The sequence below is a fragment of the Brachionichthys hirsutus genome, unplaced genomic scaffold (assembly GCF_040956055.1).
Source record: "Brachionichthys hirsutus isolate HB-005 unplaced genomic scaffold, CSIRO-AGI_Bhir_v1 contig_1437, whole genome shotgun sequence".
NCBI lineage: Eukaryota > Metazoa > Chordata > Actinopteri > Lophiiformes > Brachionichthyidae > Brachionichthys > Brachionichthys hirsutus.
The window spans coordinates 1-15,542 of NW_027180411.1; the positions used below are offsets into that span (position 1 = coordinate 1).

Consider the following 15,542-nt stretch of genomic DNA (forward strand, 5'->3'; position numbering starts at 1 on the left):
TCCCCTCTCTCAACTAAGTCTCAACTGATACAGCTGTCATCTTTCTGTCTTTTGGCACACGCTTTATCTTTTCTCTTTGTTTTTTTGGGACTCAAACAACCAACAGAAAGACCCTCCTCATTGTATCATAAATTCTGGCTGATCGATGAGATGTGTGTATGCCGCCTCTCACACACACACACACACACACACACACACACACACAAATACAAATCTAGAATATGAATAATATGTTTTTTTCCAACCAATATTTTGGCACTTGTTCGTTGAGCTTTAGGTTCGTCTTCAAACATTCATCTCATTTGTCAATCGATGTCTCAGTGGAAGGTCAATATTGCAATTCTCTTTCGTCTGACGAGGCCCATTAATCAAATCATTTGTATTTTATGTCCTCAGGGGGTTCTGCTTTATCCAATATCTAGTATTCAAATAAAAAAAAAGAAGACACCGAATTGGAATGACCTGAAAGTTGAATATTGAGTCCAGATTTAACAGCATCGTCTCACCTGCTCAGGTTTCTGTGTAGGGAGCTTAAGGACGACTTTACAGACGATCTTGTTAAGTCTATAAAAGCAGTGTTTACCTCGCCGCTGTTTATATCCTCCTTTTATTCTGTGCAATGTAAGCCTCGTTCTGACACACAACGGTGTCCCTTTTTTTTTTTACTTGCTTACCTCCTCACCTGTCCAGAACATATTAAAGTATTCATCTATATATATGTCTGTTACCTGTGGCACCCTGTCACTCGATCTTTCTCTGCTTCTACCTTTATCGGCACCGGCTGTCTTGGAAAGAGTTTCCATTTTAACTTTAAATGTATCTGTGACATAGTTTCTCCTCAAAGTGGTTGTTGGTGTGATTTGATCTTTTATCGATTCTTTCCTGAAGGCTTTGTCTATCTGTTCTAAAAAAAAAATGCAGCTGCATGTTCTGTTTGGACCCCACTGATCTATCTCAACATAACTTTGCAACATTTGCTTAGAATTTGGTTTTTTACATTTACTCTCCACAGACACAACCATTTCAAAGGTTTTTAAAGACCCTTTTCTTATCATTGATGGTCCTTGTGTATTTTTTTGATCTTCTTATTATGGTCTTACTGCTGCATTTGTCACAGTGGTCCATCAGATGTTGCTCTCCACCCTCAAGCATCCACGGCAGTCATAAATTGGTTTAGGTCTATTCACACTGATAGAATCCCTTTTATCTGTGTAGTTGATTTCTCTTCTCAGTGGATTCCTTTTTTCCGGAGTGTGGCATGAGGGTCCATGTGTGTGTGTATATGAATCCCATAATTTCACTTCTATGCTGATGATCCCCCTGAACCTTGACACAAACTGGTCCAATACTTCTTTAACAAGTGTATATACATACAGTATATATAGATATTTCATTGTTTCTTGGGCCTACAGTGCCCTTCTGTTCACCTCATATAAAGCATCTTGAATTTAATTAATTACCTCCAGCTAGGTTATGCGGAGGTATTGTAATCTCTGTCTTTGTCGGTCCGCTAGCAAGATAACTCTAAAGGTTCTGGATGGATCTTGATGAAATGTCCAGGAAATGTTGGGAATGTTACCAGGAACGGATGACGAAAATTTGGTGACAATCCAGAAGAGATCGTGGATTCTTGGTCACTTTGAATATTTCTGTAACATTTCAGTCAATGGAGCTTCTAAATTTGAACTGGACTTGAGTTGTCACGGCGCTGACCTTTGGACAGCTGTGTGGATGACTCATCAGAATCGTCTGAGCTTTCACCTCTACTCTGCTTATCTGTTAATCGTCTGATTCCCTGTAGTAAATAAATGTCAAAAAGAATTCAGGTTTACTTAACAGATGAACTGAGTGACTTGTGTTTTTAGACTTTGAATGACAATGATGGTTTCGCTTGTTGACCTTGGACTCTGTGTGATACTTGTTGGTTTTCTCAACAGTAACTGTGGTTGTGTCCACAGTGGGGGAAAGTTTGATCCATGGGAATAATGAAATGTTTAAGTGCAATAAAACCAAATAAGCAGTTAAATAAACCTCAATTTGAACATCATGTTTACATTTTAAGCAGTGTGTTAAAATCATCCTCTCAATGTTTTAATTCAGTTGGTCAAGAATCTCAATTTACTGATTTAATCACTAAAGATTTAAGATTTTAGGAGTGTAATAATCTTTGTCTTAGGAAAGAGTCCTTAAAATATAAATTATTTACCCTGATGGTATTTAATGTCCTTGAACGTGGAATAACTACGTCTGGGGATTTTTAATAGATGCCATGCTGCCCCCTTGTGTTCACAAGGGGCATAGCAATTCATTACAATGGAAATGTTTTTCTTTTATATGTAAAATTGTATTTTTTACAGATTAAAGATGAAGGCATGTTTGGTTTTCAAGCATATCCCCTTTATAAAACGTGTTTCTGTGTAAAAGTATGGCTATAATTTATCGTACCAAAGGCTGGTGACTCCTTTACCTGTACTCTTACATCATCCCTTCATTCTTCAGTTGTTTTTCAGTCATTTGGGCGTCTGGCCAGACAATGTTATCAACATAATCTATATCGCCACATTTTTCACGAGGGCAATTATGGCATGATCCTCATCTTATGAAATGAAAAGAGTCGAGCTCATTGCACATTGTTTTATTAATCTGTTTCCATGAACACAGAATAATACAGGTGACATGTAGGCGGTGACGGCGCAGATTGAAAGTTTGTCAGCTGTGTCTGGTTGTAGTCATAATATAGTTACAAGCGCCGAGCGTGAGGAAACGATAAGGTACACGGGCATATTTACAGGCATTCCTTCTTTGGCGCTCCCACAGACGGGCACCAGATAAAACGCTCCAAAAACAATAGAACCTGATCTTCCTTTTGACAACTTTGTTGCATCATCTATGAAAACCAACATGACTCTAATCCATTCAATTTGTATTCATCGAAATGTACAGTGCAAATTCAGTAATAGACAGGTTCCAAAATGGAGGAATTTAAAGTATTTGATACTAATACTTATAAAAACAATCCGGTCTAAATGTCTCAGCTGAACGGCAGACTCATTTGGTATCGATCAAGTGGACAGGTATGGATCTTTTTTTTCCATATATAAATTTTATACCAATAAGTGGACAAGAAGAATATTTGGTGTACTTTTTTGTTATTCCATCTCTTCCAACTTTCCCAACATTCCACTTCATGGAAAAAAAGGCAGAGTTGAAGAAGAGGACAGGAGAGGAAACCCCAAATTGCTCGTGTGTGCTCTCCGGCCACCGTTCTTTGTCCATGTCCTACACGCTTAGATCGGTCCAAACTGTGTCACCGTTTATTTGCAGAGCTTTTTAATCCTCTGATCTATTGCGACAAAGTTCTCCTCTACAGCCACCAGGTTCTCCTTCATCGTCTGCTGGACCTGGAGAAAGGGTGAAAATAAATACATTAGGTGAGAGAGGGAGGAAAAGAGGATTTGGAAAGGCCCGCTAGACACATATTGATGACACAAAGGCGGGGGGGGGGGAATAGAGGCTTCAGTGGAGAAGAGTGATGACGATTTGTGGAATATTTTATGTCCAGCCGTTGGTCACCAAAAACAATTTTCTTTAGTTAAAAATAATCATTCAGTAAAGATTTATTAAATCTAGCCTTATAGTTACAGAAATCTGCCATCGATAGAAGGTAGAATCAGAAAATACTGAGAACATCTTTATGGGGCAATGCTGTTTTCAAAGAAGGAAAAAAAATATGAATTAAGTTGTTTTTGTTAATTACATATGAGAAACATTTCCATTTTCAAAATTACCTCTCTGCACATGGGAAATTTAATTTTATTGTGTGTCAACAGTAGAGCTACTGCTCCTGTGGTTTTACCTGCTCGTGTAAAAGGTGAATATTTAAGTGGGCTAAAAATCACTCAAGCTCCACAGGTGACTGGTGTAAATACTGATTTCTTCCTACCTGTGTCAGCAGGGTGTTGTTGTCCTTCAGAGAGTTGTTCATCATCTGCTGCGTGGTGTCCAGGTGGGTCAGCAGCTGACCAAACTGCATGGCTGCGAGAGGATGAATGAATCAGGAGGGCGAAGCACAGCGAGAAAGAGAAGTAATAAATAAGGATTCAATATTGGCCGTCACGTTTATAAATTTGAGGTTTAAAAAAGGGATAAAAATGAGCCAAAGCGACGGGAGAAGACACAAATAGAGGAATGCACGCGACATGAAATGGATTACTGACTGCGTGACGATTAAGGAATATTTTCTTTGAGTTGTTTACCTTCATCTATAAAGAAACATCAGGAAAAGCCGTATTGAGCAGAGAACACTTCAGCTGCAGACTGTGACAGATCGGTACAGAGTCTGGATGATAAATGACCTTCTGCAGCGCTCCGAAACAAATTATCGGTATAATCTATTCATTCCAAGGCTCTGGTTTTCTGCCCCAAATAATATCAAGATGATCATATGATATACAATAGCAGCATCTCCTTCTGTGTGTGTGTGTGTGTGCAGGGGGGTGGGGGGGTGTAACAGGACTGATGGATTTATTCTCATTGCATATTTTGGGCATCTAATAGAAATGCATGGTTCTGGAAGATCACATGATCAGCCTGAATATCATCCTCTCTTAGTTTCCATCCTTTGTCTCGCAGATTATACTCAAACCTAAGAGCAGTACTTTGTTCTTGTTTTTCATCCTACATATTTTGAATCTTTAAGCCCCCCCCCCCCCCCCCACTAACCTACATACATCCTCTCCTTGAACTCTCATGGGCGTGATCTCAAGGTTCTTACCCCACAGAAAACAGCAGGCCATAAATTATCCAGTTTTTACTCTTTATTATCCTGACTGGGAGAACATTTGGCCTCAAGCAACATTAGAAATGAACTAATTACTTAAGACCTTTTACAGTGAAGAGCCACACTATAACTACCTTTATATGAGGAAACAACACACATTTTAGCGCTCTGTTTTTTACCTTGCTCATGCAAGTCCTTTACAGCAACAAGCCTCTGCACCACTTGAGGCGTAGAGGTGGACATGGCATCCCACTTTTGAACCACGTCATAAAGCTGCGACACCTGGCAAGTAAACACATACAGGTACATAAAAAGGCCACTCATTGTTTCCTGATGCAATAATTACTGAGCAGGAAATACTGTGAGAACACACTGGTTGCTAAATGCATTCTACTCTCTCTAGTCAACAGGGACTGAGTCCATTTATTATAATACGCAGGACCGGTATTTGATAGCTAAAGACGTGCAGCTAATTTAACATACAAAGGCATCCCCACTGATCATAACATCATGCCATGCCCTGCCCCCTACTGGCCATTTAAGAATACAGCACTTCAAAACAAGAGATATGAACGTCATAAAAACGTTCCGTTCCGTTCCTGATAATAAATTGAATAAATTAACTGAGACAATATTGAAAAATACAGAAAGCACAAATATGATGCAGCTCTTAACGCTCCCTGCTGCCATTTCTTATTGATCGTAATTATTCTTCAGATAAATACTTCCTGTAAAAGGTCAGTTCTCATAATTGTAGAAATCCCAGGTGGACTAAAAGGAAGTGGTTCGAATATGCCCAATAATTAAAATTTTCTTATGATTATCCTACTTTTTAAGACTTTAATTCTGAAAAATAATTACAATCATTGCAACACGTTGATGAGGCAGAGATTACAAACCTTATTTTGTGTATCTGCATCCTCGATCGCTGATTTGTGTTTAGCAATCTCATTCATCTTCCCGAGAACACTCTAAAGGAGAGGGGGGGCATATACTTTTTATTTTGAAAGAAAAGCAGCATCTTGGAATCATTCAGGTGTAACACAACAAACAACTAAGGTTAAATGTGTTTCTAACAACAGACAAATACCGTTTCAACACTGCATGCAGACAAAGGGCAAAGATCAGGAAGAAAATATCACTCCTTGTCTTATATTTTACATTAAAAAAAGAAGCGCTGGATTTGGGCTGTGCCTCTGCCACAAATACGTTTCAAATACATTTTACATCAAAAAGGTTCTTCCATATGCTGCACATTGATTCGCTACGTTACCTGCAGTCTAGCCTCCACTTGATCCAGAGTAGCAGAATCCAACGCATTGACCCTCGCCTGCAGCAGCTCAATGGTGTCCTGCATGAACACGAACCCCCCACACACCTGGAGTTACATACAAGCCTGTGGACAACACGTTTGTTCTTGCTCCCACTCAGGGCGATTAGATAAAGGCCCAGTTCTCGAGTTGCACGTCAGACGTGCTTTTACAGTGCGTCCAAGCAGAAAGAGGTCGACTCACCATCAAACTGACTCCTTGTATGCCAGAACTCAGAGGTCCCTGCAACACAACCACAAAGACGGAAAGTGCAGCTCAGCGAGAGATAATAATGCCAACCCCATCATTTACACAAATCACGTGGAAGCTCTGAGTCTTCTGAGATCTGTGTCCGGATGCGTCTCAGAGTGTGTCTAAGTAAAGAACGCGAGTTGGACGTACCTGCTTTTCTGATCCTGAGCCAACGGCGATCTCCATCTCAGCAAGACGCTTGTCCAGCTCCGCCATCTAACATGGACAAAACCAGGCAAGGCAGGATGGCGACAGCACACAGACCCCCCACGAGACAAAATACAGGTAAGCATAGCACCGAATGATTCATTCACATCCCTCCGTACTCGACCTTGGCAGACTGGTTGAATTTTTCCTGCTCTGGTCTGCTGTGCAGCTCATAGAGAACCACTCCATCTGGGCCCTTAGCGGAAGCCATTCGCTTCCCGTCTCCTGCACTACTGACATGGCTGCTCTTGGCCACCTCCAGCTGGGTGAGCAGGCGTCTGCAGGCAGAAAGAAAAACACGTTTCAGTTTCCACATGCTTGTCCTTTTGCGTCATATCTACTGTCCCACCACCATCCTCTCAGCTCACCGGGCCAGCGCTCCATCCGGGTCGGCCAGGTTAATGTGCGCCTGCGGTCCCAGCAGCGAGTCCAGGTGGGCGGAGACCAGCTGCTGTTTGAGCTGGGCTGCCTGTTGGGCCAGTACCACGGGGGTCAGGCGCTCCTCTGCATTGCTTTCTTTTGTAGCTGCCTGGAAGCAGAGGAAGACACAAGATAAATGATTTCCTTCAAACCCTGTTGAGGATAAAATGCACAGAAATTTATTTAAATGTAATTTGCAAAATCCAATGATTCGTGTGTTTACATCTGTTTCTATTCAGACAAGGTTGACCTGCTTTTCCCAAATATACCCGTGTTGCTGTTCGTGCTTCCTGAATCTCATTGACGCAGACGGCAACTGCCAAAATATTTTCATTCAGACCCCATAAGATTTCTGCTAGAAAACATTCATAAGAACAAAGCAAAGCTCATTATCAATCAAATCAAGTACCGGCACATCGTCTTGGATACTTCAGAATCCTGCATTACAATTGAACAGAATATCCATTATGTTAACTGCCTGTTCATTCATCATGTGCATGTCCAGCAGGTGGAGGGATAGTAAAAGAATGAGCTCTAATAAAGCATCAGGCACCCTAACGAACACCAACTACGATCTCAATCGGTCGGCTTCTTGCCATTTATAAATTACATTAAAGGGTTGCCTACAACTGCTGGCACGCTTTAACACATCAAACTAAACTCATTAAGTTGATTTAGCTCCAATTATTACTTACACGATGTGATGCAGTATTCTGGAGTAATACAGACGGTCCTCCCTTACTGACGTACTGAGTTACGACGGGCTTCCCGAAGCGTAAACATTTGTGTTAAGTGACAAGGAATCGCTGTTAGTTTGAGTGCGAGTGAGGACGCACACATGTACAGTATAAATGGCCTATACGTATGCAAATACTTTTTCATCCATCAATTTTTTGCACCTTCCAGGTCACAGGTGTTTTGCTCGTGCCTATCTCAGGTTCTCTATGAGCGAGAGGCGGGATATAAACAGGAAGTGTCTCCAGCGCATCGTGAGGTAAACATTTTGAAACAAGTCCAGCTTGGCATAAAGACAAGTGTGTCTTGAACCTGTGCAAAACTGGCGGGCAGTTTACCTGGATGGCGTCCACCTCCTGGGTGAGTTCCTGGATCTCGTTCAGCAGGCGCTGGTACTTCTGCTGAGGAGTCTCTTTCACGCCACAGCCCTCTCCGAGCTAATCAAAGAGGACAGAGCAGCGACGCTGCATGAATATTACACAACAGCAAAGTGAGTCTATTCCAGAGAGCAACCAAGAACAATCCCACAATTAGGCCAAACGCCGTAGCAGCAAAAATTACAAATGTAACAGTGGCGTTTATCTTCTGAACATTTTTGAAGAAATGAACTTCCGCTGAAGAGACAGTACTCACAATTTCAAATTCTCCCGATTCATAGCCCACTCTTCTGCTTTTACTGATTCTGTCTGAGAAGTCTGAACGGGGGGGGGGGGACAGTTGTTAGAGAAGTTGACAAGGCAAATTGGTTGCTAGTGTAATGTCTGAAACCGAACAAGAATAACTTGGTATCAATCAATATTGCCTTCATTCATTCTGTCAGGCCTAGTCATACTCGTGTTGGTTATTTTGGTGAAAGGAAGGCTAAAACAGTGTAATCAATAATTCATTACTCCACACATTATATCGTAAAGTTTCTACATCAAAATGACAAGCATCTAATGTGCAATATTTCTCATAAAAAAAAAAAAATCACTTGCACAAATTGCTGCCTGAACATCCATTAATCTGTTGCTTTTGTAAATTGTATCCCAAAAAGATGTTTCTGACGATATGAATTTAAGCGGACACTCAACCTCCTTGCCACTGATGAGGGAAATGGACTCAGTTGCCAGCTGATGAGCTAAACTTATTGTCTCTTATACAACCGTCCAGCAAAGATCTGTACGTCAAAGGTTAGACTGTCCCACTTTTTACTGCCGTTGTATTCGAGAGTTTTGGTTGGTTCTAACCAAAGTCAATGCTGGAGTTTATGGTGCTTTATGGTTTAATAATTTCTTACACTGCTATATCAATATATAATCTAAGAGTAAGGTGAATAGCAGAAGCACTTAATTCATAAACTGGTTAAGATTTTGTGGTAAACAGATAGTGATGAACCGAACACGAACTGACCAAGTCCCTTGGTGGTGACGTGCTTGTCTTTGAACTTGTCATAGGCTGCGTTGGGATTGACAACAATCCTCTCCACGCTGTCACTGCAGAGCTCCTCCTGCCATTGAAACACCAATGAACATAGATGGATAGAATCCTAAAAGGGCATGGAAAACTACACAGATGGCAAAGATGTAAAAATCGAAATCAATGAACCCAAGGTTTTGGCAGACTGATAATAAAGGCATTCTATGCTCGTTCGCTGCTCCCATTATTACTTTAAAAGATCAGGAATTATGCAGTCAAGTCAACAAATTAGAATTTTTATTTCTCATAAATTAAAAGCCAGAGGAGAAATGACTTGTGAAAATCAGCCATTATTAGAGGCTATTTTGGGGAGATCCAGTTTATCCCATCGTAATGTGAAGCATCAGCAGGCGAGAGATAAATACTCAAAATGACATTTACATGCATAGTTTAAACCCAGGCCTGATTGTTGGTGCTTTAGTAACATTAAATAGCACGGCACATGAAAGAAAAAGTAAAGCCAAAGAAGGGGGACATGGTCACTTCCTTCACTAAACGAATGGGGGATTGATTAGTGATTATGGGGAGCACATATCGATCAAAAGCTGCAAACGATCAATGATGAACTACAAGGCTTTGACTAATATTAACTCCCCACAGACAAATACAGACATGTGGCATGGAGCCGGACCAAGAAAACACACAGTTACACTAATGTAGTGAGGAGGAGTGACGAGGGGAGTTAGTCAGGCTCTTACCAGCTCCTTGGTTTTCCAAAGAGAATTAGAGAAAGCAACGGAAGAGCAGAGGGAGAGAAAAACAACACACACAGGTGGGAGAGAGAGAAACAACACAGATTAATATGGTTATCACATGCCATGCACACACCGGGGAAACATTGGCCAGGGTCAGGATAGACCAGAAAGAAAGCAGCGTTCTGGGACTGCTGCTAAAAAGCCTGGAGACGCACTGATCACACTGCTGACATCTGCAGTTCTTTCTCTCTCCAACAAGTTACTTTCTCTTTTGATACCGCAGTGAGCAACATGCTCTCATGGAACGCATGTCATTATTCTATGTATGCGAGTCCATCGGTTAGAATAAAGGGTTGAAAGTGGCTTCAAGGTGTCTGTAAGATGTTACGAATCTTAAACTGGAAAATAAACGTTAGTTAGTTTAAAGTAAACCACATCTGCTAATGAAGTGTGCGGTGGAACCTCGATAAACTCTGTTATGAGATGATTTTTGTTCATTAATCCAAGACGGTGTTTTTAGATCTCACTGATGGTTACCATATTAATGATGACTGATTATGACCATGAGTGACAAAAGACAGAGGACAGTGTCAGAAATATAGAATTAAATTCTTGCTATGAGCCCACCTGCTGCTGCTGATTTATAAAATAACTTACGGGTGTTACGTCACGGTTCAATATCGCAACAACAACAGCAAAATGTAACAGGCATATAAAGTTTAAAATTTGTTTTCTTTTTTTAATGTGCAACCTGCATGAGTTATTGAATACGTACAAAATTTCATTCATTAAAATACCACCATGAGCAGCTCTGCATTGAAGTATTAACCAACCGGCCAATTGCAAAATGTGATGAAACCTTTTCCCAAACTTACGTAAGACCCACAAGGTCAAAGACAGTGGGGAACAAATGTGTGTCCTGCAGCCTAGTGCCACATATCGTTACTATGGAAACAGTGAATTCTATAATGAAGCTAACAAAATGTCAGCTTAATATGGATTCGTCATGCTTGGCTGAAATCCACTTGTTAACATCAATAGTGGTGCTGATACTAATCTGATGTATCATGTGAAATTAGATAGGAAATACAAAATCTTAAGGATAAATGTTGTATGTAACAGACATCAATCAAAGATGGAGAGGGAAAGGGGTCTTTGTGGAATGCAAACTAAGAAGGAAATGTTGCGGAACCACAATAAAACATGAGACAAAACCACCAAATGGATCAAACGCATACACGGGGAACTGATTTTACAGTCCGACATGTGTCAAAAACATATATTATTATCCTGTAAGTGTTACACTAAGTGTAGTAGTGCAGCTCCGTGATGTTATGACACACGGTACAGGAGCCATTAGACAGTAAAGTGTAGGAGGAGCTGTTGAAGACAAGCTAAATTATGGAAAGAGGTAAAACAAACCAAAACAAACTTCTTTCTCCTGCAAGCATTTCACACACAGAGAAACAAATACTTGAGCCTTTCACTGCTTTGTTAAAGCATCGCTGCGCGAAAGAGGGAATTAAAGTACTTCTGAAGACCCATTAACACCATAACAACACTCATACAAGAGCTTAAATATACAAGGCCAACAGGAGGAAAATAATCAATTCCTTGCACTTCAACAATCAAAAAAAGTGATGAATTAAAAAACTGTCACATTGATCAATTTCTCATTTCATCATCCCAGTCAGTAAAAGGTTAGAAAGGTGGATATGATATTTAAAAACATGCATAAAGAGCATGACATTAAGCTCACGGAGTAGAATACATGCCTTACTTGTACAAACTAGGGTCCCAGGAGGGGTGGGGAAGAGTCAAAAAAGGGCAAGGGTACGGGAAGAACGAGTGAGGAAACATGTCAATTGGGATCCACTCAGGTGATCAGTAAACAACCCAAAACTATTTCAAAGCCATTTCAGCCCAGCATCCCTCCCCTGTGTAGAGTGCCTTCTAGCATCTAAAAAAATAATATATATAAACATCTATAAAAGACTGTGGCAACGTGACCACAAACTACTTCTGAAGACTGCAGTTAGATGACGGTGAGCGCAGACAGTTCAAAGAGACACAAAATATTAAGATACATCTAAAGTCATCAACCGGCTTTCTGATATGTGGTACTTGAGAGTGCTTCGCTTTCTTTACTTTTCTCCTTCAAAAAAAAAATAAGCAGATACTATATACCACTATAAGCCATATAAAGATGACGCATTAACCAATAACATGAACGGGCAACTCGGCTCTGTGATGAACCATTAGCAAAATAAACATCTTTTTGGAGGTATAATCTTTATGTCTAAATAAACCTTTGTTTAATTTGTATGCATGTCCAACAGTTAGCACAGCAGAAACTTTATATTGATGATGTGCCATTTCAAATCAAATCAAGCCGCATTCCTGTATGTGTGTGGGTTTTTTTTTTTTTTTTATTCAGTGCATGAGTTATGAGCACGATAGAAATTATTGAGTGTAAACATTTGTTAGCTAGTACCATTAGCTTCAGATTCAACAATCACATCCAGGGTCGTGCTATAAACGTCCACTCACCGACTCGAACTGAGCCTGGTCGTCCTCTGGGAGGTCTCCCGTCTCGTACACGTCCGGCTCGTTGAAGGCCTGTTGGAAGAACAAGGAAACAATAGTTTATTGTCATTAGCTCGGCCAACGCCCCGTCCCATCAAATACTCTTATTTTACAGTGACTCGAATCACACCAAACAACACTGCATGGCAAGTATATGCAAATAGGAATCTACAATTATATAATTAAAATATATAACAAATGCAAACGACGTATAACCTAAGGGTTAATGGGAATATTAAGCTAAATTATCATAGCTTGGTGCTAGCATTGCAAAATGATTTAGCTAGCCTGTCTGCTTGCGTTTGGTTAGCCACTTACAATTCCTGGCAGGTTTGCGTATTTAGGATCAGCCATTGTCCACGGGAAGAAAAGAGTAGATAAATAAATCACAATACCAGTTTTTAAATTAAGTAAATGATCGATTAACCAAATCAAATCGTATCGTATCAAATGCTAACGAAAGATGAACCAGCAGTGTCCTCTTAGCCGGCAAAGGTTTTCAGGCTAGCTGAATTCACTAGCTTGAGGGTGCGTTAGGTTTGTGAGAGGAGCCAGTCAAGAGCGCGATGCTGTGCTTGCTTCATCCACGACAGCGCGTCGACCGGCCCAGCCAAACCATTGAAACAAACATACCCCTGATGACGCGTCGTTACGCACACGGTGTTACGCACACGGCGTAACAACGTGTGCGACGCACTGATGGACCAATATGATTTTATATGGCCTTATGTTTTTGCCCGTTGTTTTCGAGTTTTGTTTGATTTTCCCAACAGTTATAATGTTTTCAACAAATAATTTGATATAGCACCAATATTAATCTCTCATTTTTAAAGGGTAGTGCAGCAAATCGTCACACAGTGGCGCTATAGGAACAAGTATTTAAACACCATTCAATTGTCACAAATGTTTGATTTACCAGATGTTTCACTGTGTAGAACTTGTTTTTCTTATTTGTCAAAAGTGGTAATTAAGTTTCGAGGTACATCCAGATATTACCACAACATTCGTGTAGATAATGTTGATGTATGTGTCTATTTTTGTAGTTTCTGGATCTTTCCAGGTCTCTGCTTGGCTGGCCATCTCTTTTTTTGGACTGTTGCCTGAAAACAACAATATTTACCTGTACTGTAATTATTTAGAATAGCATTATCTGTACACAAGTCCCCCCCCCCCCCCCCCGCACACACACACACACACATGTTAAAGTACGTGTCATGATTTTTAAATGTTTTAATTTACTGCATTTCCATTATTCACATTATTTATCCAATATCAATTAATCTCATTTTTTTAGCATGTCTGCTATTTATATATCCTATTAATTCTATTAATTAATGTGTTGTTACCAATATCCTCCTATAATATCAGATGTTGGTTGTGTTAAAGTCTCCCTCCAGACTTGTTCAGTGATCTACTTTAAAAAGCTCACACGATTCCTTGATTATGACAAGAGAAAAACATAGCAGTGATCAAGCAATATCATACAAGACATCTTTAAAAATGTAAGGATGTATAAAATACCATGATGCACATGGTCAAAGCATCCAATAAATTCTCCCCACTCTCTTTAATAAAATGATTCGCCCTGATCTGGTCCGGTGCCTCACGGGCTCGCCGACTTACAAGTCCACAATAGACAACAATCAGAGAGCAGTGAACTTATGGCACTGTTGCTAGGTTATGTTAATGTTTCCAGCTGCGTAACAACAACCATTTGGACAGCAGCCTTGACTCCCTTCGCTACGTGGTCAGAATTCTTCAAGAGCAGTGGAACTTTTTGTCAAAGCACAGTTATTATTCTTATGCTATAAATAGTAAATGGCATTATGAACCACGGTTGTGTGAGAGTTCAGGATAACATCTATAGAAAGGTATACAGTCGAGCCCCTTCCATCTTTTTGGAGCTTGACCCCCATATAATTAAAGGTCAAGCAATCAGGAGACTTTCTGCATCTTCTTCTTTCAATCTGGCTTCCAAGCTTTCCCTTTCAGCTTGATGAATGTGGTGCCGCATTGCTGGAGTACCTCTTTAATTCCCAGGACACACATTATTGAGCCTTTGGTTCCCCATGCTTGTCATGCAAAATAGCATTGCCATGACGACCAGTCTGGTGCAGACCTGTGGTAAAAAAAAAAAAATCATATGCTCTTCTCGTAAACTATCAATCACAGTAAATATATCCGTTCATAATTTGAGGATTTGTGTGCGACTGAAAGTGAACGGTGAGAACTTCCCTCTAGAGGTCGGTGCTGGCGCGTTTGCAGAATGCAGAGTCGCATCTCTTCTCCTGACTCCTCGATCCCCGTGCCCAGTGGTGCTGATGAGAGTCACTACTTGTTCACGCCCCGCCCCCCCAGTGAGAGAGCACGGGTGGCGGTGATGCAAGGCATGCTTCCGAGCATCCTGCAGCCGATCCAGACGCAGCCGAGCGGACCACATTGGACTATACTCCCGTTTACGCACTTCATCCACGTCTGTTCTCCGCCTCTCAACTGCACCTGAGTTTGTTTCGAAGGCATCGGAAGCAAGAGGCATTCTCCCAAAAAAAAAAAAAAAAAAAACAGGCTTCCTGTCCCATTCGTTTCACGTCTCTTTAATGCATTTGGCTGTGGTCTTTCCAAAAAACTCGCGGTGCCCATTCATCCAAACGCTCCACCCCGCCTTCCTCGTTACGCGTGTGGATATAGCCGACCTCCCGGTGCTTTAGGGAAAAGCCTCGCAAAGGGGGGGTATTTTTCTTTTTCAGTTAAATAAAGACATCTCTCTTTAGCTTTTGGAAGCGTATATACCCACTTTTTCTTTTCTACATCTTTATTTTCGACGATGGCTGACGCTAACGCGGAATGCAACATCAAGGTGCTGTGTCGATTTCGTCCGCTGAACAAGTCCGAAATTATTCGCGGAGATAAGTTCATCCCAATATTCCAGAGGGACGACACTGTGATCTTCGGGGTAAGTTATTATTCGTAACGATCCCTTCCTTGTCCGTCCCCTCTCCGTGCGCACGATGGACGCTAGGGGTGACGCTCGGCGTTCGGAACAAACACCCAAACGCAGGACTGCGTTATTTAAAGGTGTCTGACGGGGATCAAACGGAG

At 41.0% G+C, this 15,542-nt stretch overlaps 2 protein-coding genes across 2 annotated transcripts in view; one reads left to right on the forward strand and one right to left on the reverse strand.

Annotated features, from left to right (window-relative positions):
* Positions 1-2,628: 2,628 nt before the first annotated feature.
* LOC137914728 (dynactin subunit 2-like) lies at positions 2,629-12,930 on the reverse strand. Its single transcript, XM_068758224.1, has 14 exons — positions 12,762-12,930; positions 12,408-12,476; positions 9,097-9,193; positions 8,338-8,399; positions 8,043-8,141; positions 6,918-7,078; positions 6,674-6,827; positions 6,493-6,558; positions 6,295-6,333; positions 6,054-6,131; positions 5,680-5,751; positions 4,960-5,062; positions 3,944-4,035; positions 2,629-3,401 (listed from the first exon to the last, which is right to left on the reverse strand). The coding sequence occupies exons 1-14, from the start codon at positions 12,795-12,797 to the stop codon at positions 3,315-3,317; spliced, it is 1,215 nt and encodes a 404-aa protein (XP_068614325.1). The 5' UTR covers positions 12,798-12,930; the 3' UTR covers positions 2,629-3,314.
* A 2,337-nt stretch (positions 12,931-15,267) lies between these two features.
* Positions 15,268-15,542, forward strand: part of LOC137914724 (kinesin heavy chain-like) — a 36,169-nt gene continuing 35,894 nt past the window's right edge. Inside the window, exon 1 of the mRNA XM_068758220.1 lies at positions 15,268-15,396. Coding sequence (XP_068614321.1) covers positions 15,268-15,396 — 129 coding nt within the window. The remainder of the gene's footprint in view (positions 15,397-15,542) is intronic.